Source organism: Nanorana parkeri, unplaced genomic scaffold (assembly GCF_000935625.1).
Source record: "Nanorana parkeri isolate BGI_ZX_2015 unplaced genomic scaffold, ASM93562v1 scaffold176, whole genome shotgun sequence".
In the NCBI taxonomy this organism is placed as follows: Eukaryota; Metazoa; Chordata; class Amphibia; order Anura; family Dicroglossidae; genus Nanorana; species Nanorana parkeri.
In genome coordinates, this window is record NW_017306444.1 from 1,534,520 (window position 1) to 1,557,724 (window position 23,205).

At 38.6% G+C, this 23,205-nt stretch overlaps 2 protein-coding genes and 1 pseudogene across 2 annotated transcripts in view; all 3 read right to left on the reverse strand.

Annotated features, from left to right (window-relative positions):
* The window catches only part of LOC108785742 (protocadherin gamma-C5-like), a 225,342-nt gene that overhangs the window by 136,155 nt on the left and 65,982 nt on the right, over positions 1 to 23,205 (reverse strand). The window lies entirely within an intron of this gene.
* LOC108785724 lies at positions 6,888 to 9,498 on the reverse strand (annotated as a pseudogene).
* LOC108785725 (protocadherin gamma-C5-like) lies at positions 13,719 to 16,167 on the reverse strand. The gene has a single exon (XM_018554857.1). It carries the CDS (start codon positions 16,164 to 16,166, stop codon positions 13,719 to 13,721), a length of 2,448 nt encoding a protein of 815 aa, XP_018410359.1. The 5' UTR covers position 16,167.

A 23,205-nucleotide genomic window follows, 5' to 3' on the forward strand; every position in this document is an offset into this window, starting at 1 on the left:
ATAATTTTATCTTTCATATACTGAAGATATAAATAAAAAACTAATGAGGGATTTTAGTTGTTAGAGCAGGACAATAAAATACAGTTCTAAATATTGCTTTACAACATAGAATTTGAAAAATAAATACATTTACAAATTTTAAAAATACACCGTGGAATTAATATACATGTATTCACATATGAAATACAGTCAATGCTCAAGTGGAAAAATGATTACAATCTTACTGTAGCAACGTTTTGTAATATGTCTTTTCCAAGGTAAATTCTCTCTTTAAATGTGATTTAATTATAAAGTATTCACAGCGTTATTGCTTCCTAATATACAGTATCCATAGGTTTGCTGCTTCCTCCAGACAGGGGACGTTTATTAAACACTACAGAATAAACAGAAAGTGCACAGCCACCGTGTGATACATTTTTAAAACTTCTATTAAAATGATCAAAACTGGTAGTCACAAACAATCTTTACAAATTGAAAAACTCACTTTGTCATATAATATAACATCGAGGAAGAGACCTGTTCAATCCCCACTGCACAGAAAAGTCCCTGTTATGGATCCCTTTAGATATCATACAACCACTGTCTTTGCATCATCGCTGACCAGTTTTAAGGGCGGCAAAGAATACCCAATTACATGCAAAGAAAAACAGCATTTTTGCTTGCACATGATTGGGTCATTGGGTCATTCATTAAGCTAAGTGAAAATTCCCCTGCAAAGGGAAAATTCCTTTGCAAAGAAATCAGTTTACTTGCCTTTAGTAAATTAACCCCATTAAATATAGTAGGACATGCTTCTATTCTAAATGCGCAGAGATGAAGCAAAACTACACCCAGAAAAAAGGATCAAATAATTTTAAAAAAAACACTGCACATTGTAGCATAAAACCAGCAGAGATATTGCACAGCGATCATTCTGCCAGACATTGTAAAGTCTTGCAAGAAATAGTGATTATGTGTGTGATGTACATAATGTACATAAAGATTATTACAGATTATTCAAGACATGCAGCTGATTTACTAAAGGTGTCATTTTCATTTTAGTCAATAATATGTTAATTTCAAAGAATTTTAGTTATCAGAAAAAAAATATTTCTGCTATAGAAAACCAATTTATTTTACATGAGATGCTATTATAATCCTTGTAACAGAAGATTACAAACTCTCATACACTACAGAAAGTATGATAGGGTATTTGGGCTGGAAGTGATTTCAGTTAAGAGTGTGGAAACCAAGAGACTCCTGGACGAGTTCCTCGGAAAACCATAATATACAGGGGTACAGGTACGCCTAAGAGCAAAATCATACATGGACTAATACACACTCACACACCAACTCAAACATAAATGCATACACAATAGGTTGGACATGATGGACTTATGTCTTTATTCAACCTCAAATACTATGTAACTATGTAACCTAAGGTAGTATATAAATAAAAGCTTGGTGTTAAGGATAGAACAGAGTTGTTGGCAGTGTAAGTAAAAAAATAAGTAAGACTTTAATGGAATCAGAGCCATATTATGCATACCCAGTATAAACCATAGCCTAGAGCAGTGGTGGTTACCTTTGTTGATATATGAGGCCTGAAGTGCAGCCCCTTAGATCACCAAAGGGATGTACATTATATTAAGTGAATGTACTACAACAGCAAACTATTAGAGACTCCAGACATGCAACATTAGATGGTCAGAGACTATGGAAAAAACTACATGAGATAGTTAAAGACTGCAGATGTACTACAGAAGTTGTTGTAGACTGAGAGCATGATTCAGGACACATTTATAGAGTGGGGACACATTATATAGGACTGCTAGGGATCGCTGCTATTTCTGGTTCTTTTGCTACATAATGCTTCCACATTTGTGCTCATACAGCCCACTTCAAAAATAAAAAGATCCAATATTAAAGATAAGAGGGAAAAAACATAAAACAAGAAAGGGCAGTAAGGAAAAAAGTAAGATGCGAAAGAAGCCAAACCAATTAAATGTAGAATGCAGTCTAAAGAAACGTTTTTCATTTACTGTACTGAGAAATAACCTAGGTAAAGAAAACACAGACTAATGTCTGTAGGGTTTTTGAGGACCACACAATAAGTGGCAAAGGCCATCAGACTGCAGGCTTGACATCCAGGCTCTACTACTCATAATGCTAGAATGCTGTTCAGGGGTGTGGAATTACTATCGCCCGACACCTGGGACAGGCAGTTTTTGGCGCCAGGTGAGTAGTTTTTCTACATTTAGCCAGGCTGCGGGCAAACAGCAGGGCTAAATGTAGTGTGGGAGCCGTTTTGTACAAGTGATTTTGAACGGCTGTACAGCCGTCCAAAACCACTTGTAACTTGCCTGAATCTCACTATTTTGCTGTGGTCTTCGGGGTCCCCCCCCCCTCTTTTGGGGCATCCGGCCCTACGGCAAATTAGGTTAGAGAGCATGGAGCAGGGCTTCGCTACTCGGCTCCGTGTGAATAGTGACACAGGAATGCAGCCTTCCTGTCACAGGAGAACCAGCACATAACTGTGCTAGAACTCCTGTATTGGAGGTGACAGGGTCAATAAAGAGAACCTGTCACCTCCAAATGCTATCACACAAGGGGCTTGTTACCCCTTGTGCGATAGCAATAAAGTCAAGTGAAAAAAAAGTAAAAAATAAAATATTATTGTCTAATGGCACCCCAGACGCACCAGGCAGATTGCGCAGTTTCCTGCCGCAATAACGCCCGTGTAACCATAATTAATTGCGGTTGAAAACACACGGTGTGTGTCGCGAAAAAAGGTACATGTAACTTTTTGCAGCGATTACCACGCGGATGTAACCCCATTTAAATCAATAGGGCCACGTGGCGAACGCACACGGTCGCCCAAGTCTGCACCCGCCCCAAAGGGTAAATTCACTTTCCCAAGTAATTTGGGAAAATTGAATTACCTGCACAAATCTAGCCCCCTCCCCCTCCCGCTATACTTACCTTTCAGAGAACGGTTCTTTCCATCCGCCAGTATGGGTGTACTATCTACCTGTGCCATGTATTCTGAATTTCGCTCGCAAAATGCAAGCACTCGCTGGTCAGCGCAGTCACCTGACAGCATTGACCAATGAGAAGCTCTTCTTGGCACTGCTAAATACGGTTTTGGTTAAAACATGTTTTTCTTTTTTTTGTATCAGGACAAGTAGATTTCCATGAGGGACAAGTAGATCGGCCCCCGCTTTAGTCCTTGGACAAGTAGGTTTTTTTTACATTTCCACACCCCTGCTGTTGACATACAGTGACACAAACGTTCTAGGGTTGCCATTCTAACTATCAATGACATCCAGTTGGTTTTAAATTACTACTTTCTCACCGCTGACTATGCAATTTCTTTGATGGCATAGTGTACTATAGTTATTGTTTGCCAATTCTTAGCTCTGATTCCGTGTTTCTCTTTTGGTTGTCTCAATCTGATTTTGCTTCTCAGGGAAAACACCTAAGATTCTAGCTGTGCAATTAATACATAATTATGACATGATGTTCTATAAATTGGGTAATGATTTGACTATATATAGATATATAGATAGATAGATATATATCTATCTATATATATCTATATATAGATAGATATATATATATATGTAATTATGAACAGTTGACACATTTTAATTATTCAGACTATTTTGGGGTAAATATCTCTGGTCTCTTCAGAAAATTGCAATTCATGAATTGTTTGATTATCTGCAGACTGCACAAATGTGAATGCATAAAATATCTACAATTCACCAATTTGTCTATTTTTTTTATTGCAAACCAATTTCCTCATCAAAATAAACAACCACATATAAAGACTGTCTTGGAGAGTGACTAACCCATTAACATGCATAAAAGTTTGAGCCAAGCTTACACATTTATTTACTTAGTAGACACCCCTGTAGCTTGTCTTAAAAAAACAGTGTGAGAGTAGATAGAAAATAGTCAATGCAGGGGGAAAAGCCATGTGGCAGTTGGCCATAGGGGTGGCAGTAAGTAAAAACCCATCCAGTAGTGTAAACAAATATATAAAGCAAACTTCAGACATCATCCATTTCACTCATTAAGTACTAATGCATAAGAAACGTTTTACAGACTAGGAAATGACTAGTGTTGGGCTCGATGTTCGAGTCGAGCGTGAGTTCGACTCGAACATCAGCAGTTTGTGTGTTCGGCAAACACACAAACTGTCAGGGTGTTTGGCGGGCTGTTTGCCCACCAAGCGCCCCACAAGACACTGCGTCTTGTGAAGCCCTGATTGGCTAAGGGCAAGAGAACTGTGAGAGCCATGATTGGGCAAAGTCATGGTGACTTTGCCCAATCATGGCTCTCCTGTCAGATGCCCTACAACTGTAAACAGTTGAGCGGAGCTAGATATCACCGCTAGCTCCGCCCAATTGTTTATATGTTGTCAGCAACTGTGAAAATGACATTACACGGCGGGTGTTAATCGCAAGCGGATGGGACTGCGTTTTTTTGTATTATTATTTCTATTTATCTTTTATTGTTTTATTTTTTATTTTGTCGAGTCGTCGTCATCGTGGACAATGCTGGATGTCGTGATTGACCCTGGATTACGGCAGTGGATCCATTCTTTTTTTTTAATAGAAGACTTGACTTTTGTTTTTTTGCCAAAAAAGTCTGGCCTCTGATGTGAATAAGCCCCCTGCACGCACCATCACAACCAATGCCCCAGGGCTTGTGAGGAAGAGGCCCTTGTCCCCATCGGCGCGGGGACAAGGTGCTTTTCCAGGGGCAACCCTGGAAAAGCACACTCCCAGTACCAAGAGCATGTGGCCTGGTATCGCAGGAAGGGGGGGCACTCCCTCTCCCCCCCCCCCCTTTCCTGCCCTGCCAGGCCTGTGCTCGGATCAAGGGTCTGGTTGGGAATTTTAGGGGGGACTCCACATTCTCCAGGGTCTGTTTGGGAATTTTAGGGGGGACTCCACAGACCCAGAAATTCACAAGAGAAAAGCAAAAAAGCGCAGTTTAGATACTGAATATAGATGGACGTTTAATCTCATGTTAGAGCTTGTCAGTTTTCCATGCAAAAAGCATTAAAATGTTACATGAAAAAACAATAAATAAATGGAAAGTTATTGGTATCAATAAAAAGATAACTTTATAATGATTGGCGTGGCACCATTCACATTCCTACTCAGATAGCAAGCAATTGAGCTGCAAGTTTGAAAATGACTTGCTAAGCTATTGCAGACTTGCCAAGCTTCCAGACCAGCGAGCTTGCTGAGCTCTTGCTAAGACCTGCAGGACTCTTGCTGTAGACTTGCCAAGCAAATTTGCTACAAATTCAAAAAGTGTCAACTAGAACTTGTGCTGCAAGTGTTCTGCAAGTCTACAACTTGCCAGGAATATGTGCAGCAAGTTAGCAAAAATTACAATTTCACCCTGCCACAAGTTTGTAGCAAGCTATCCTTGCTATCTGGGTATATCACATTTTGCAGAAAAGTTATGGAGCATAATATCACATCCCCTTGTAATTTTGAATTATTTTGATGCAATTTTGTGCTGAAGCTGGATCTTGGAAACTGGAGCCAATTAATACCCAGGACTTAATTTTCCTTTATTAGTGACCCAATTCTGGTAAAATATAGCTACTTTCTTTTTCAAGGCTTTCTCCTAGACAAGTGTAATCAGCTGATACAGTAACTAACAATGTTTATGTAGTAAGAATATAATTAATAATATAAGGATTTCATAACTGCTATGAATGTCATATGCAAATACATTTAGTAAAAATATATAAAATTGTACAGATTTATATTTTATTAAATTAAAAAAGCTACCAGCATTTTGTGAAATAAATGCAAACATTATATTTTACAACCACAATGTAAATTCAGACCATTTTATCTATATTTAAACTGAAAAAAAATGATACACTTAGTCTGTGTTGACAGCATATGTGTTGGGGCTGCGCTGGCCGTTTTTATCCAATACAGCCCCCAATGCAAGATACGGCAATTTGCTTTGTCATGGTTGGGCACAGTTTACACCACCGCATTGTGACTGTGTGCGCTGAAACTAAATATTGCATACAGTACTTTTTTCAGCACAATGGATAATGATGCGGCACAACATCCTTGCACCACACTGTGCACATTGAACTTAATGAACACTTGTGACATTTCAATAAAGGTCTAAAAAAGTAGACAGCGTCATGTGCCAGGATTGACGTTTTAGCACAGCTGCAGGTGTCTTAATGTGACTTTCACCAAACATTCTTTGGAAGTGACTCAATCACTGTCACTTAAAACAAGGCAGTCAAGAAACACCAAATAATGTGAAATGTGCACTGCAGCATATAGAGAAACTGCAAACTGCATATAAAACTTTCAAAGATGTAAACAATAATCAGCCACATTGGAAAAACTGAAGCACATGCATTGGCCTATGTTGCTAATAGCAACCCTCCACATTCCACTTTTTTTTAGTTAAGGTTACACAATTTAAAGAATAATCTATTTCCTTCCTAAAGGCAAAACGGTTTTGAATGAAACTGCTGATTTTACCAGTCAACTTATCATATATACCTCATAATGTAAAAAGCATTATAATAAAATCTTAAAGTGGTACTCCAGGATTTCGAAATATTAATCCTTGCAGTGAGGCTATCCTCACACTGCGAGTGTTACCTGCTCATTTTGTCTAGAGAGCAAAAAAATAAAAACCCATGATGTTATAACATCTATACAGGTCTATTCATTGTGAAGACGCCAAAGGACATAACACAACCACAACGGAGGGGAAGAAAGGTGAGCGTTCATTGCTGTAGGATCGAGGAGCGGGTAAGTATATCTTCTTAATTTTCACCCCACTGCAAGGGTTAACTTTTCAAAAGTCTTCTTTAAAAAACTAAACACTGAATATTGTTTTTAAATTAACAAGTACTGGCACCTCACCTGATGTGTTTCACTAAACCAGCTGTCAGCGTTGGGTTTATTTTCTGCTACTTGAAGATTGCTTTGAACATTTGTAATGTTTAAGTCCGTAATATTTGATGTTGCTGGAAAACAAGGTGGATAACAAGACACTGGGGGTTCTGGTGGAGCCATCCTTACTTCCATGTACTTTAAAGTTCCATCTGTGTTCAGGTAAAGTGTTGGTTTATATTGATCCATATAGGACGCAGGAAGGGATTTGTTTGGGAAACAAGAACCACAACTGCTGTCATTATTCTTTTTAAGGCACCTTACTAATAATATCACAAAGGTTACCAAGGAAACTAAGCTGATGGCAATCAGAGAAATTATGAGATACAAAGTCATATTTGGTGCTGATTTAGAGTGTGTAAGAAAATCATGAGATTTGGGGGTTTCCTGAGCAATATTCTCCATTATATTTACAATCAGTGTGACTGTAGAGGACAGTGAAGGCTCCCCATGGTCACTGACTGAAATGACAAGTCGATGTTCTGTGTTATCTGTCTCCTGTAATCCTCGCACAGTTCTGACTTCTCCTGTATATTCAGAGATGTGAAACAAAGCTGGACTGCCCGACTGAACAAGACTATAGGTGAGCCAGGCATTGTGCCCAGAATCCAGATCCACTGCAGATACTTTACTGACTAAATAACCAGCAGATGCAGATCTGGGAATGGTCTCTTGTGCAATGACTTCCCCTGAGTTCTCTGGGTATAATATAGAGGGATAATTGTCATTTGTATCCTGAATAAATATGAAGCAAGAGACATTGGAAAACAGCTTTGGGGATCCAGAATCTTCTACTCTCACAGTAATCTGTAGAACTTGGAACTGTTCATAGTTAAAAGATCGCTGGGCATAAATAGTACCAGTGTCTGAGTTAATGTAGACAAATGAAGAGACAGGAGAGCCGTCTATGTGGTTCTCCACTATGGAGTAAATGAGCTTTGCATTATCTCCCTCATCTGGATCTCCAGCAGACACTGTACATAACAATCTGCCAGGTTCATTGTTTTCTGATATGAATGCATTGTAAGCAGACTGTAGAAATGTTGGAGGATTATCATTAACATCAGAAATATTAATGATGATTGTAGCCTGGCTGCTTAAAGATGGAGAGCCCAGATCGGAAGCGATCATTGTAATAGTATATTGTGAGACTTTTTCCCTGTCCAGATGTCCGTTAGTAACCAGTGTGTAACGGGTTGACATGGGCTGGGATTTAAAGGGTAAATCTGGTGATATTTGCAATTTGACTTCCCCATTTTTACCAGAATCCTTGTCTCTGACTGTGATAAACCCAACAACAGTTCCTACTGGGGCACTTTCAAGCACAATGTTATTTTTAGAAGTAAATACAATTTCTGGTATATTATCATTCACATCTTGCACTTCAACCTGAACAACACAACGCCCTTCTCGCCTTGGTGATCCTTTATCTACAGCTTTTACAAATAATTCATACAATTTAGCAAATTCATAATCCACAGCTCCTTTAATATATATTTCACCAGTGATTTCATTTAATTCGAATATTTCCTTTGCTGAATCCAATGTATGGTCATCAAATGAATATAATATTTCACTATTTGCACCCTCATCCAGATCCGTAGCATTTAGCTTTATAACAACTGTCTTCATAGGTAGATTTTCCAATAGCCCTACCTTATAGCTTGCCTGATCAAACACTGGTGCATTGTCATTAATATCTAAAACAATTATATTAATCTGAGTAGATCCTGATCGGGGAGGTTCTCCTCCATCAATGGCAGAGAGAATAAGCTTGTGTTCTGATTTCTCTTCTCTGTCTAGATTTTTCTCTAGAACTAATTCTGCAATTAATGTTCCATCACTGCGATATTTTTCTGATAAAGAAAAATAAGGGTTTTGATTTAAGCTGTAATGTCTCACACCATTCTTGCCCACATCCAAGTCTTTAGCAGAGGGCAAAGGGAATCTTACCCCAGGACTTGTTACCAGCTCTATAATGTTTATGTCCTGATCAGTAACAGAGAAAATTGGATAATTATCATTAATATCCAATATCTCAATTTGTAGGCTAAAAAGCTCCAGAGGATTCTCAGCTACAACCTCTAAATGCAGCAAACAGCTGGAGCTGGATCCACACAGGCGTTCTCTATCAATCTTCTCTTGTATTATCAGAGCTCCATATTTCTGGTCAATAGTAAAATATTTACTGCTTCCTTCAGATCCCAAACTCAGTCTCCTTTTATTAATATCTGCAAGGTTTAAGCCCAGATCTTGAGCTATATTCCCCACAACAGTCCCTGGATCTGACTCCTCTGCAACAGAATAACGAAGCTGCCCAGAGACCCAGCCCCAGCTACAAAGGAGAAGGGAGAAAGCTACTTGCCATTTCCAAGCATTTGAGGAGCATTTGCAGTACATGTCTTTAATCCCTCTTCTGAGAATCAAGTCCTTTTGTAATCCCAGTAAGTATTCCAGCTGAGTTTAAATGATTTGTTGTATAAAAAATACCATATTTGCTGCATTGAAAACATCCACAGGGTTTTCATCGGAGCAGCAGCTCTTCTTTGTGTGCGAGAAAGGAGATGGGAGGGTGAATCACTGAGCCAGGGGGAGGAGAACACATCTAACATGAACAGATTCACAAGGGTTTATTAGAAAACCGACTGGATGGACTAGTCTGCCCTCTTCTGTCCAAAATTGAGAATTGCAGCTTTATTCTAAAAAATCAGGCAAACTATGTTTTATATGAAGTGAAATTTCTAAACAAATCTGTTAAGCAAAATTAAATGAATTGATGGTTTTGAAACAGTTAAAGTTGTCATTTATACCTATTCATTAATTATAGCTGCATAAAAATCTAGCCTTTAGCGTTGTATGTAAAATAAATACACCAACATTTGTGTAACTGTATGAGAAAAAATATTATTATTCTAAATAAATTCTAAACTAAAAACTAGAAATTCTAAGCTTAGGAGAACATGAAAAATTAGTGATCAGATGTCTTCTAATTAGATTTCGATTTTTTCACAGAAAGCTTTATGGAGCCAGGAAGATCTGTTCTCAAAGCCTAGAGATAGTTGTTCATGCTAATAACACATGAACTGAATTTGGCATTACATTATTTCATCATCATTTCATCATTCTGAATGCAGTCATAATAAGCATTTCTATCTAACTGATGAGCTGCTGAAAAGCAAGGTACTCTTTTAATTGGATACTATTCAGGTTACAGATAGTGCCATCAATAAGTTCCATGTCTCCCTAACAAAAAATGCCTTTATAGCAGTAGGTTCATAGCAGTTCAGTTTAAATGTGCATTAAAGTATATATAAACCCATTAGAAGTATTTATGGCATATGAGCATTAAATCAAACCCTAACAATAACTGGCCACAAATCACATCATTTTACTAAGCTCAAACACCGTGTTTTTGCCTCTTGTATCTTGTGGGCACGTGATATAACCGATGTACCCCTGCACCTCACTGTCCGATAGTGGGGCAGAGATCAGTTTCAGCTTTTGACAAAGCTCTGAGCCTGGGTGTTATATAAAAGAATATATATCCTTAGACATGGCCAGTATGCTCCTCCCTGCTGCCCACTGGGTGATGCAGACTGTTGCTGTGCAATCTACTGATGAGGTGCTTGAATATTCTCTATCAGACCTGCTGCTTGAATAAATTGCACAGCAAATTTCATAAACATCCAGTGGCCAATAGACATGTGCACTGCCAAAAAATTCGTTTAGTTTCGTTTTAAATTTGGATTTGTACCAACAGGGAAGGATATGAATGTCTAAAGGGATGTTGGGGATATGTTCTTTCACATAATGCCCAGGAAAGCTGACAAGAAGTGTGACATGGTTTAGCTTCATGAAGAGAAAAAAAGAAAGTGCACAGTTTCCTTCCAGGGGAAAACTGGAGCATGTGCAGTGAAATGGTACAGTTGAGAATGGAGTAACATTGCCACTCTGAGTAACAAAATAGAGGGAAATAATAGGATCAACCAGGTTTTTACCTATATATACCAATATTGTAATGAAAGAAACATAGAGCAAAAAGTAAAAGCAAATTTTAGAGCCAATGGCATAAAACAATTTTGGATTTATTGACACTGTAAAGTAGTATTAAACTCTCAAACTTTTTTGCAATAATGTATTCGGATCAAACAAAAATACATTTCCCAGCCAAGTATATCTTTAAATGTTTACTTAAACATTTACAGTCATCATGATTCTGAACAGCTGGCTCCAACTCTCTCAGCTCAGATTTCCTGTCTGTTGCAAGATCACAAGGGACAGCACAATCTACAGCAACTGTCCATCTACACGCTTGGAGAAGGGAGGAGGGATGATGGTGGAGCAGGGAGGAGGAGAGCAGCTTGCCTTGCTGGCATGTGTTTATGAAGACGCACACAGCTTACTAGCATATGCAAGGGTGGCTTAATATGACCCTGCAAGGGAAAGGAGCCGACCTAAAACAGGATATCAGGCCCAGTTGCTTAGGGGATCAGCTGATTCTACAGGAAACTAAACTATAACTTTAACTGATTTTACTGGCTGTATAATTTAGATAACGCAATAAAGGTATTCTTTGAAAGCAGCTTTTGTGTTCTGGTTTCCATCTGATTCTGGTCCTGACATGAGTCTTATTGGCTTTTAGGCAAATATTACAATTTAAGGGTGTCCTTTAGCTATAGGAAATTAGGTACTCATTTTGTCTAGGGGTAAGGAATAAGCAGGAATACTGACTTTATGTATCACTCCAATAGGCTTCCTCCCAACCCTTTCCAATTAGCTACTTCCCTTTGCTGGTTGTCCAGCAGCTGCCTCTTTAACATCATCAGGTACAATTATGGACCAGCAGTCCTGCATAGTACCTAAGAATGTAACAGGCCAACCCACACACCAGCAGAGCATAGGAGACTCCTGACTAGTCAGGGAATGAGAAATAAGGTAAGTATTCCTGTTTATTCCTTACACTTTAGACTAAATAATCTATTACCCCCTGCTATGCAGGGGGCGCCACATAGTAAGTTTTTTCAAGCTGACTGTAATTCTCTTTATGATTATAGAAAATACTGAATGCTTAAAAACGATACATCTAAACTTTACCCCAGCATATATAGTATTGGCAGTCTTAGAGACTAACCTATGGTCCGAACCACTTTAAACAGCAAAGTATTATGTCAAACGTAAACTCCACATAGAGAAATATTTGGAGAGATATGTGCCATCTGTAAATTACACTTATCTCGGTGGTGTCCTAAAAATTATGCACCAACATCTCCCCTGTCTCCCCAGTTCACCCACTGCCCACAGATCATGTCCCATATCTTTGCATAATTTAATTTGGAGTAGTCATTCCTATAGCGTTTCATGGGGACAGCTACTTAAATTCAGCAATAGTGCCACAAATGGAAGCCTGTGGGTAGTGTGGAATTTTTGCTGCAGCTTTTGTTCAGCAAAAAAAAAACCATATTTTTTCTCCCCTCCCTGACCTAACAGATGCCACCCTTCCATCCACAAATGAATACTTGCCTTGATCTGACTGCTGCAGCCTTTGGGGATTATTTACATCCAATGCCACAAATCCTCTCTTGGCTGCACCCACACAGTAGAACCTCATAGACCTCTATGGGGCTTGTCTACCTTCTAGGAAGCATATGGGGTTCTACTGCGCAGGTGCATCCAGGAGAGAGAAGGCTTGCATTCTCGGATAACAATCCCCAGAGTCCAAGGGCCTCAAATAGCATATGATTAATCATACCCTAGAGATTTTGGGGCTGATTTACTAATGGCAAATTTTTACCCTGCAAATTTGCACTTTGCAGGGGATGTTTCCTTTAGCTTGGTAAATGAGGTAAAATTTTACTTTGAAAATAATAACTCTCAACCAATCTATCTCTTTAAAGTGTACATTCTCTTGGAAGATGAACAGTCTATTTGCATTCAGCAAATCAAACCTACTGTGTAGTAAAATGTAAATACGTGTGTTTGTGTTATCCAAATTTCATATTCTATGTGAAAGGGTCAGCCCAATCTTACTGGTTATGGGCCCCACAGACACTGCTCCTTTTTTACCTTTGGAGAAAGCTACTGTGCCTTTTGTGCAAGAGCAAACGAAGAAGGATTGCTAGTTATGAGAAATTAATTACAGCTATTTGAAAAATAATTCCATGTTAATAAAGATTCTCCATACTTGTACTGGTTAGAGTAAATAATAGCATTCTAGACAGAAAACAGAAACTGCTCAATCAGAGGGATATCAAATGAATAATACATATACATATTAGAAAGACATATTTGTGCATCTATGCCTATAAACAATTGTTATGCAGTTCAGACTGCAGTAAATGTGGTATTCATATGAAGAAGTGACAAGATTATTTTCATCTCTAATACATAGAACTGTTTGTGGACTGTTTGTCAACGGTAGGGATGAGCGAACTTGTCTGGGTTCAGTTTGCAAACAATTTAGCAAATCCAGTGGAAGTCTATGCAGGGGTGAATAACCTGTTTACAAGGTCCAGAAAAGGAATTGTATGGAAAATGTGAATACATCACATTCCACAGGCAATGCTAACTTCCTTTCCATAGATGCCAAAGACAGTACTGGAGTGTACCAGCATTACAATATCACCCTTAGCTGGAAGAGATGACTTGTACTGCTCTTGTATTTGTGCTCGACCTGTAGCTACAAAATCAAAGCAACAATAATGCCTAATGTAAAATAAAGTAAATGACAATCATATTAGAATCTGTTTGCACCACTGTAAACATTAAAAATGTTTGTTATCTCACCTGATTTGGTGTCATCACACAGTTGGATTCAGAAAGTGACTTAGTCTCATTTAGCAAATCATTATGGTGTGAAAAGTTTCCATTTCTTTGGAATGATAAATCATGTATTGCTGTGGATGGGAAACAAGCTGGATAACATGGACCTTGTGTTTCTGGTGGAGCCATCCTTACTTCCATGTACTTCAATGTGCCATCTGTGTTCAGGTAAAGTGTAGGTTTATACTGATCTGCATAGCTATGGGAGTATGAATTGCTCGAGAAACAGAATTCACAACTGCTGTTGTATTGGTCCTTTCTAAGGCACTTTACAATTAGGATTATAAAAGTAACCAGGGAAACCAAGCTAATGGCTACAAGAGAAACAATGAGATACAAGGTAATATCTGAGGTTGATTTGGAGTTTGCAAAAAATTCAGGAGTTTTTGGACTTTCTTGTACCATATTCTCCATTATATTTACAATTAGAGAGACTGTAGAGGACAGTAAAGGCTCCCCATGGTCACTGACTGAAATGACAAGTCGATATTCTGTGTTATCCGTCTCCTGTAATCCGCGCAGAGTTCTGACTTCTCCTGTATATTCGGAGATGTGAAACAAAGCTGGACTGCCCGACTGAACAAGACTATAGGTGAGCCAGGCATTGTGCCCAGAATCCAGATCCACAGCAGATACTTTACTGACTAAATAGCCAGCAGATACAGATCTGGGAATGGTCTCTTGTGCAAAGGCTTCCCCTGAGTTCTCTGGGTACAATATAGAGGGATAATTGTCGTTTGTATCCTGAATAAATATGAAGACTGACACATTGGAAAACAACTTTGGGGTTCCAAAATCTTCTACTCTCGCAGTGATCTGTAGAACTTGGAATTGTTCATAGTCAAAAGATCGCTGGGCATAAATATTACCAGTGTCAGAGTTAATATAGACAAATGAAGAAACAGGAGAGCCATCTATGTGGCTCTCTGCTAAGGAGTAAATGAGCTTTGCATTATCTCTCTCATCTGGATCTCCAGCAGATACTGTACACAACAGTCTGCCAGGCTCATTGTTTTCTGATATGAGGACATTGTAAGCAAACTGTGGAAATGTTGGAGAATTATCATTAACATCAGCAATGTTAATAATGATTGTAGCCTGGCTGCTTAAAGATGGAGAGCCCAGATCAGAAGCGATCAGTGTAATGGTATATTGTGAGACTTTCTCCCTGTCTAGCGGTCCGCTAGTGACCAGTGTATAATAATTTGATATAGGTTGACATTTAAAGGGTAAATCTGGTGATGTTTCCAGTTTTACTTCCCCATTTTTACCAGAATCCCTGTCTTTCACTGTAATAAATCCAACAACAGTCCCTACTGGGGCACTTTCAGGGACCTCATTAACCTTAGGAGTAAATTTTATTTCTGGAGCATTATCATTTACATCCACAACTTCAATCTGAACAATACAACGCCCTTCTAATTCTGGAATACCTTTATCTATTGCCCTGACAGATAATTCATACACATTTGCCACTTCAAAATCCACAATGCCTTTATTCAATATTTCTCCTGTCTGTGCATTTAAACTGAATACCTTCTTTGCTGCCTCTAGAGTGTTGTGATGGAATGAATACTCAATTTCTCCATTGATCCCTTCATCCAGGTCTGTTGCATTCAAATATAAAATCAGGGTTTTTAATGAGAGATTTTCAAGTATACTGATTTTATAAATCGATTGATCAAAGACTGGTGCATTATCATTAATATCAAATATTAGAACAGTAATCTGGGATGTCCCTGACTGAGGATTTTCTCCTCCATCAATGGCAGTAAGAGTAAGAATGTGTTCTTTTTTCTCTTCCCTGTCTAGAATTTTTTCTAACACTAGTTTGGGAAAGAGATTGCCATCTTTCTGGTTAGTGACAGATAAAGAAAAATATGGATTTTTATTTAATCTGTATTGAGCTACCCGGTTAACACCCAGGTCTGGGTCATGTGCTGTTTCTAAAGGTATGTGAGTACCAGGACTAGAACCCTGTTCTATAATTTTTATTATCTGGTTAGCAACTGGAAATGTTGGAGCATTATCATTTATATCTAATATTTGGATTTCCAAGCTAAACAGTTCCAGTGGGTTTTCTGCTACCAGCTCTAAACGCAGTACACAGCTTGAAGCAGATCCACACAGGCTCTCCCTATCTATCCTTTCCAGTATGATTAGAGCTCCATTTTTCTGGTCAATAGAAAAAAATCTGCTATTTCCTTCAGATGCCACATGTAATCTCCGTTTACTAATAGCTGTCTGGTCTAAGCCCAGATCCTGAGCTACATTGCCCACAACAGTCCCTGCATCTGATTCTTCTGCAACAGAATAATATATCTGCCGAGAAGCACAACCCCAGCTGCAAAAGAGAAAGGAGAAAGCTACTTGCCAAGCTTTTGAATAATCTTGGATGTTCATATTACAATGTCCTTCTTTGAAATGTCTTGAAATGTGTCAGCCTTGAGGTCTTGTTAATCCAATATATGGTCATCCTTAGAAAAAATCCACTATCAGAGTAAAATGCTTGCTCTGTGCATGATAGCAGCATTCATCAGAGCAGCAGCTCTTTGTGTGAGTGAGAAAAAAAAAGATGGGAGGGTGAATCACTGAGCCAGGGGGAGGAGAGAGCAGCACTGACATGAGCATATCCAGTGCATGGCATAAGAAACTATTAGATGACATGCCTGCCCTCTTGTGGCCAAATATGGGAACTTGCTTGCATTTATTTGATCAGACTGTTATTATTACCTATTACATGAAAAACACTTCATATTTTAATAGGAAAATACTCCTGTTTTTTTTCTAATAGTAGACTCATCTGACTGAGATATACTTGCTGCTGAATGTATCTGGTCCATAGAATTACAACAAACTATACTTCTAAACAAAGGTACTGAATATTCAGATGTAAATAGTGATTCATGGTTTACCATATAAAAACTAGCCCAAGAGTTTTTGTAAAACACAAACTGAAATAATTAGTTACTCATATGAGAAAAAAATATGCTATGCCCAAATCTTTGTCATATCAACCTAAAACTTTCTTGTTATACATTGAAACATATTATAAACTTGAAATAGGAATATCAAAGGAATTTTTAAACATAGCATGAAAAAGATGGAACTGCTATGTGGATATAAATAAATAAGAATCCCTCCTTTGTATTAATTCTAGAATAGCCAGGTACTTAGCAATGATAGCATGTATCTTTCTTTACTAACAGCTTAAAAGAACAGGAGCATGCAAGCTGCTTTTTTCTGGCCTGCTTTCTACACTGTCAGCACTATAACGTTAGATAATTGCATGCAAGTTTGTAATATAATTTTAATAAGTAATGTATTTTTGCTATTAGGTTTGCTATTAGGTCTTGGAGATGTACCACAAGGGTGAAGATTGTTTTCCCTAATGTGTCATGGCTGCTTGGCCCCTGAGTAAGTCCCAAGGCTCGAGCACTGTGATGTGGGAGCATGGGGAAAGTCCCGAACCCTGTGGAATTTCTGATAAATAGATATCTACCCAGGGATCCAGCAGGTGTACGGGGCAGTGGGGAATTGCAAACATGGTGAATATTTGTAGGTGTGAAGTTGGGCTGCGAAACCAGTCATTTTGTCCTGCATGGCTAAAGTGACAGGTTCACTTTAGGATACAAAGAAGTGTCAAATTGCAGATTCTGCATACATTGTAACTTGCTATCTTATAACTGTAGTGATCAATGGCAACACATACAGACAGTGACAAAGAAGCCGTTGTGCAAAAAATATCAACTATATGAGAGTATGGCTCATTAGTAATATTACTTTTGCCGAGGAAAAGTAAAGTGACTTTGTTGCTTACACAAAGTTGCTAAAGCCATACCTATAAAAAAAAGTGCATACTTACCTATCCTGCTGTCCTCAAAGCTGAACGTTGTTACCTTCTAAAGAAATCCTCTACTGAAGTGTTTTTGAAATCAACACTTCTGGAAGTGTCAATTACCTGTGTCCCCTGCTGGGTTCAGTGGTTCTTCCAGTTACTACAGGGCAAAATAGTGACATGTAGGTTAGCAGGAGGAACCACTAAGCACAGCTTTAGACAAAGGAAATCGATACTCTAGGAAGTGTCAGTTATGGATGAAAATTTAGGAGAATTTTTTATTTTACAATGAAACAGAGTGGGCAGCAGGAGAGGTGAATGTTCACCTTATTTTTTCTACAGGTACAGCTTTTATCAGCAACTTGTGTATGTGACACAACATAAGCTAAATCTGCCTTCTAAGTACAACTTTTCGTATGGATATCATTGTTTTAATATTCAATATTAGCATGTAACAAAGCATGTAATGAAACATAAAACAATAGTAAAATTCACTACATCCTAATCAACACACATATTATTATTGCCAATTATCATTCAACCTTTTTAATCAATAAACAGTAATAAGTGCATGAAAATGGTAATAGCTAATGATGGAGGCTTTAACTAATTAAGCAGAAATAATGTAAGCAGTGAGATAGAAAGAGTAGGTCTGGCTCACCTTGTTTGGATCATTCAAACAGCTTGTATTTGATGTACTATCACTGTCTTTAACTAATTCCCGTAACTGAGGAAAATCCAGAAACTGCAGAAAAGTTGAATCCCGCTGATGTGGGGCTGGGGGCACATTTGTTTGGTAACATTGTCCTTGTCCTCCTGGAGGAACCATCCGGACTTCCATGTATTTTAGGGTTCCGTCTGTGTTCATGAAAAGAGCTGGCTGGTACTGATCCATGTATGATTTGGACCCAGACCCACTAAGATAACAGCAACTATCACTAGAACTTTCCTTTCTCAGACATTTCACTAATAATATAATGAATGTCACAAGGGAAACTAAACTGATAGCCACAAGAGAAACAATTAAGTATAAAGTCATATCTGATGATGGTTTGGAATTTCTCATGAAATCTCCAGATTTGGGTCTTTCTACTACAACATCATCAGCTAAGCTGACAAATATAGTGACAGTGGTAGAAAATGGAGGATCCCCATGATCACTGATAGAGATGACAAGTTGATGCTCCAAATGTTCTATTTCCTGAAATCCTTGTACAGTCCTTACTTCTCCTGTATGTTTAGACACTTGAAATAGTGAAGACCTACTGGGGTCAATAAAGTGAAAGGCCAACCAGGCATTGTGACCAGAATCCAGATCCACTGCAGTCAGTTTTGTCACCAGATATCCAGCACTTGTAGATTTTGGGATCTTCTCTTGGACAATGAGATCCTCAGAGTGTTCTGGATACAGCAGGGTGGGGGAGTTGTCATTTGTATCCAATATGAATATAAAGACAGGGACTGTAGAAAATAACTTTGGAGATCCAGAATCCTCTACTTTTATGGTGATTTGTAGAGTCTGAATGTGCTCATAGTCAAAAGAACGCTGAGCATATATATCACCATTATTAGAGTTAATATAAACAAATGAGGATACAGAAGATCCACCTATCTGCATCTCCACAATAGAGTAAACCAGATCAGTGTTAACCACCTCATCTGGATCATTAGCAGACACTGTACATAGAAATGTACCTGGGTCACTGTTCTCCTTAATGAAGGCATTATAGTTAGATTCTGTAAAAGTTGGTGCATTATCATTAACATCAGAAACCCTGAGAATGACAGCTGTCTTACTAGACAGAGACGGAGAACCTAAATCAGTGGCTGTCAGTTCAATAGTGTAGTGGGAGATTTTTTCTCTATCCAGATGTCCATCAATGATGAGTGAATATTGATTTTTATTAACCCTGATTTTAAATGGTATGTTATTAGATATATCTAAATGTATTTCTCCATTTTTCCCAGAGTCCTTATCTACCACATTTATTAATCCCACAACCGTACCTACTGCTGCATTCTCTGATATCTCATTGGTAAATGAAGAAAAATATATTTCTGGGGAATTATCATTTACATCTTCTATTTCAACCTGAATAAGACAGTTTCCTGTTAGCTTTGGTGATCCTTTATCTACAGCCTTGACAGACAACTCATAAAAATTCAGCTCTTCAAAATCCAGATTTCCAGTTATAAATATCTCTCCACTTTGCTGCTTTAAATCAAATAATTTTTTGGCAGATGCAGAAGTGTGACCATCAAAATAATATTGAATTTCTCCATTCATGGCCTCATCTGGGTCTGTTGCATTCAAAATTAATATAAGAGAATTTAAAGAGAGATTTTCTTTTAGACTGATTTTATAAACCGATTGATTAAATTCTGGAGGATTATCATTGATATCTAACACTTTTATTGTGATGTGACAGGATCCTGATCTAGCCGGTTCTCCTCCATCAATAGCAGTGAGAATAAGATTGTGTTCTTGTTTCTCCTCCCTATCTAACACCTTCTCTAATATCAGCTGAGGGACAAGAGTTCCATCCTTACGATTCTTTACAGACAAAGAGAAATAAGGATGTGTCTTTAATGTGTACTGACTAACACTGTTAACACCAACATCCAAATCTTCTGCAATCTCTAAAGCAAACTGAGCCCCAGGGCTTGTTACCAATTCTGTGATCTCAATGAAATAATCATCAATTGAAAATGTAGGATAATTATCATTAATATCCAGAATCTCAATTTCTATATTAAAAAGCTCTAAAGGATTCTCAGCAACAATCTCTAGACGCAGCACACATTTCACAATGTATCCACACAGGATCTCCCTATCAATCCTGCCATTGATAAGCAAACCTCCATTTTCCTTATTTACAGTCAAATATTTTTGGTATTTCTCAGATGATACATGTAATTTGCGCTGAAAAAGCTCTACATGTTTCATGCCCAGATCCTGAGCTACATTTCCTACCCATGTCCCTGGATCAGACTCTTCCACAATAGAATAACGAAGCTGCCCAGAGACCCAGCCCCAGCTACAAAGGAGAAGGGAGAAAGCTACTTGCCATTTCCAACACAGACAGCAGCCTCTGATGTCCATATCTTAAAACAGGTCCTTGATATTTGATGAAACATAAATGCTATGTAATCCAAGTTGTGTTTTGTTTATAAATTGCTGTTTCTAACCCTAAAAAAGAATCCACCCATAGGTAAACATATCCACAGGATTTTCATCTCAGCGCAGCAGCTCTTTGTGTAAGAGAAAATATGGGAGGAAGAATCACTGAGCCAGGGGGTGGAGAGTGTAAAGCTAGTGTTCGATGATCTAGCTGAAAAGCTAAACATGCCAAGCCTGCCCTCTTGTGGGGAATATTGTAAACTTCATCTACCAATTCAATGAAAGAAATGTAGTAAGAACTGTGTATTGAATGCTGTAAATAACATGATTAATTGCATATAATCATATTGATTAATACATTATTACTGATGGTTATTATTTCAAAGATGAAATATTTAGGCAGCATTATATAATATATGAGTTTTTTATGCTACAAACAAAATTCTATGATGCTTATATCTCCTACTGAAAAAATGGTCAACTATTGATTGTAAGTAGCAATAGAATAGTTGTCAAGGTATCCCAGTCACTGCATCCGTATATTTGGTAAAGCTGGATATATCCTGCAGCAGTGAGAGCTTTCTCTTACTGTTTTCAACCAGATGCAGCACTAAAGTAGTCACCATGATTAGGTATGTATCTTTAAAAACATATACGTGAGTGATCTGTTATTTTTATACATTTGTATTAAAGCTTGTACACAAAAGAAGAAAGAGACAGCACACTTTGCTGCATGTACAAAGCTCACTGTCAGAAAAAAAGTATATTAGTTCCTGTGTAAGGACTGAAGTGGTGCTAGTGGCAGTGGGGTTATGCATACATTATTTGCTGATTTGGGTTGCTGGGGTTAAAAAAGCCCCTTTTAAGTATATAATTAAATCCCTGACATGATTGCTAGTGTTTTGTCTTGGACTTGTCTTGCTGTCAAACAGTTTAATGTTGTACATGAAAACAATGTGCAATGTCCCAATCAAATACTGTAAAGTAACATTACTTTACAGTATTTGATTGGGCCATTATTTTAATGAATAATGTTAAACTAATTGACAGCAGGAAAAGTATAAACACTTATCTATCTATTAGACATGTGTGATTCATTTAGTTCCGAATTGAAATTCGTACTAATATCAGCAAATTCAGACATTTGGATGCATCTGAATTTCCAAATGAAAGAAATAACAAATCCGAATGTAACTGAATTTTCCGATAACGAAATGTGGATGCATCCAACATTTTTTTCTGAATGTAATTCGGAATGAACTTATGTTGTTAAACGGTAAAATAAAATAAAAACTGGGTAGAGTTCCCTCCCCAATTCATACCAAACCCTTTAGGTCTGGTAGGAATTTTAGGGGTGACCCCAACACCAAAAAAACAAAAAAGTGTGGGGTCCCCCCCAGTGGCGTCACAAGGGGGGTGCCGGCGGTGTGGCCCATACCCGGGTGACACCATTGGAGGGGTGACACCAAAATGACTCACAGTCATGGACCGAACGCCCGACAGTATCAGGAGGGGACCCGGCGGCATACCTTATCCCGCCGGGTGACTTTCCCCCCCTCTCTCTGCCGGCGTCCATCACCAAGATGGCCGCCGGCAGTTATCAGAATATCACCGCGCGTGCGCAATGACGTCATCGCACACATGCGTGGTGACGTCACGGGCATGCGCAGTGACGTCTCAGCAGGGTGGCACTCGGTTACTGCTCCGGGTGTCACCCAGCCTCGGGACCCCCCTGGTCCCCCCTAAAATGCCTTACCAGACCCTTGATCCAAGAAGCAGCCTGGCAGAGCAGGAAAGGGGGGGTTTAATATTGGCACGTCCATCAGATTGCCAGACAGAGAAATGTAATTCATCACTCCAGAGAACACGTCTCCACTTCTCTAGAGTTCATTGGTTCGTGCTTTACACCACTGCATCCAATGCTTTGCATTGCACTTGGTGATGTAAGGCTTAGATGCAGCTGCTCGGCCATGGAAACCCATTCCATGAAGCTCTCTATGCACTGTTGTTGCCAATCTGAAGGCCACACGAAGTTTGGAGGTCTGTAGCTATTGACTCTGCAGACAATTGGCGACTTCTGTGCACTGTGCGCTTCAGCATGTACTGACCCCGCTCTGTCAGCTGATTTGCTGTTGTTCCCAGTTGCTTCCACTTTGTTATAATATCACTAACAGTTGACCATGGAATATTTAGTGCAATGGAAACTTCACAGATGGACTTATTGCACAGGTGGCAACCTATCACGGTACCACACTTGAATTCAGTGAGCTTCTGAGAGCGACCCATTCTCACATGACAAATGTTTGTAGAAGCAGTCTGCATGCCTAGGTGCTTGATTTTATACACCTGTGGCCATGGAGGTGATTGGAACACCTGAATCCACTGATCTGGAGGGATGCCCAATACGTTTGGCAATAGAGTGTGTATATATATATATATATATATATATATATATATATATATATATATATATGGGATGCACC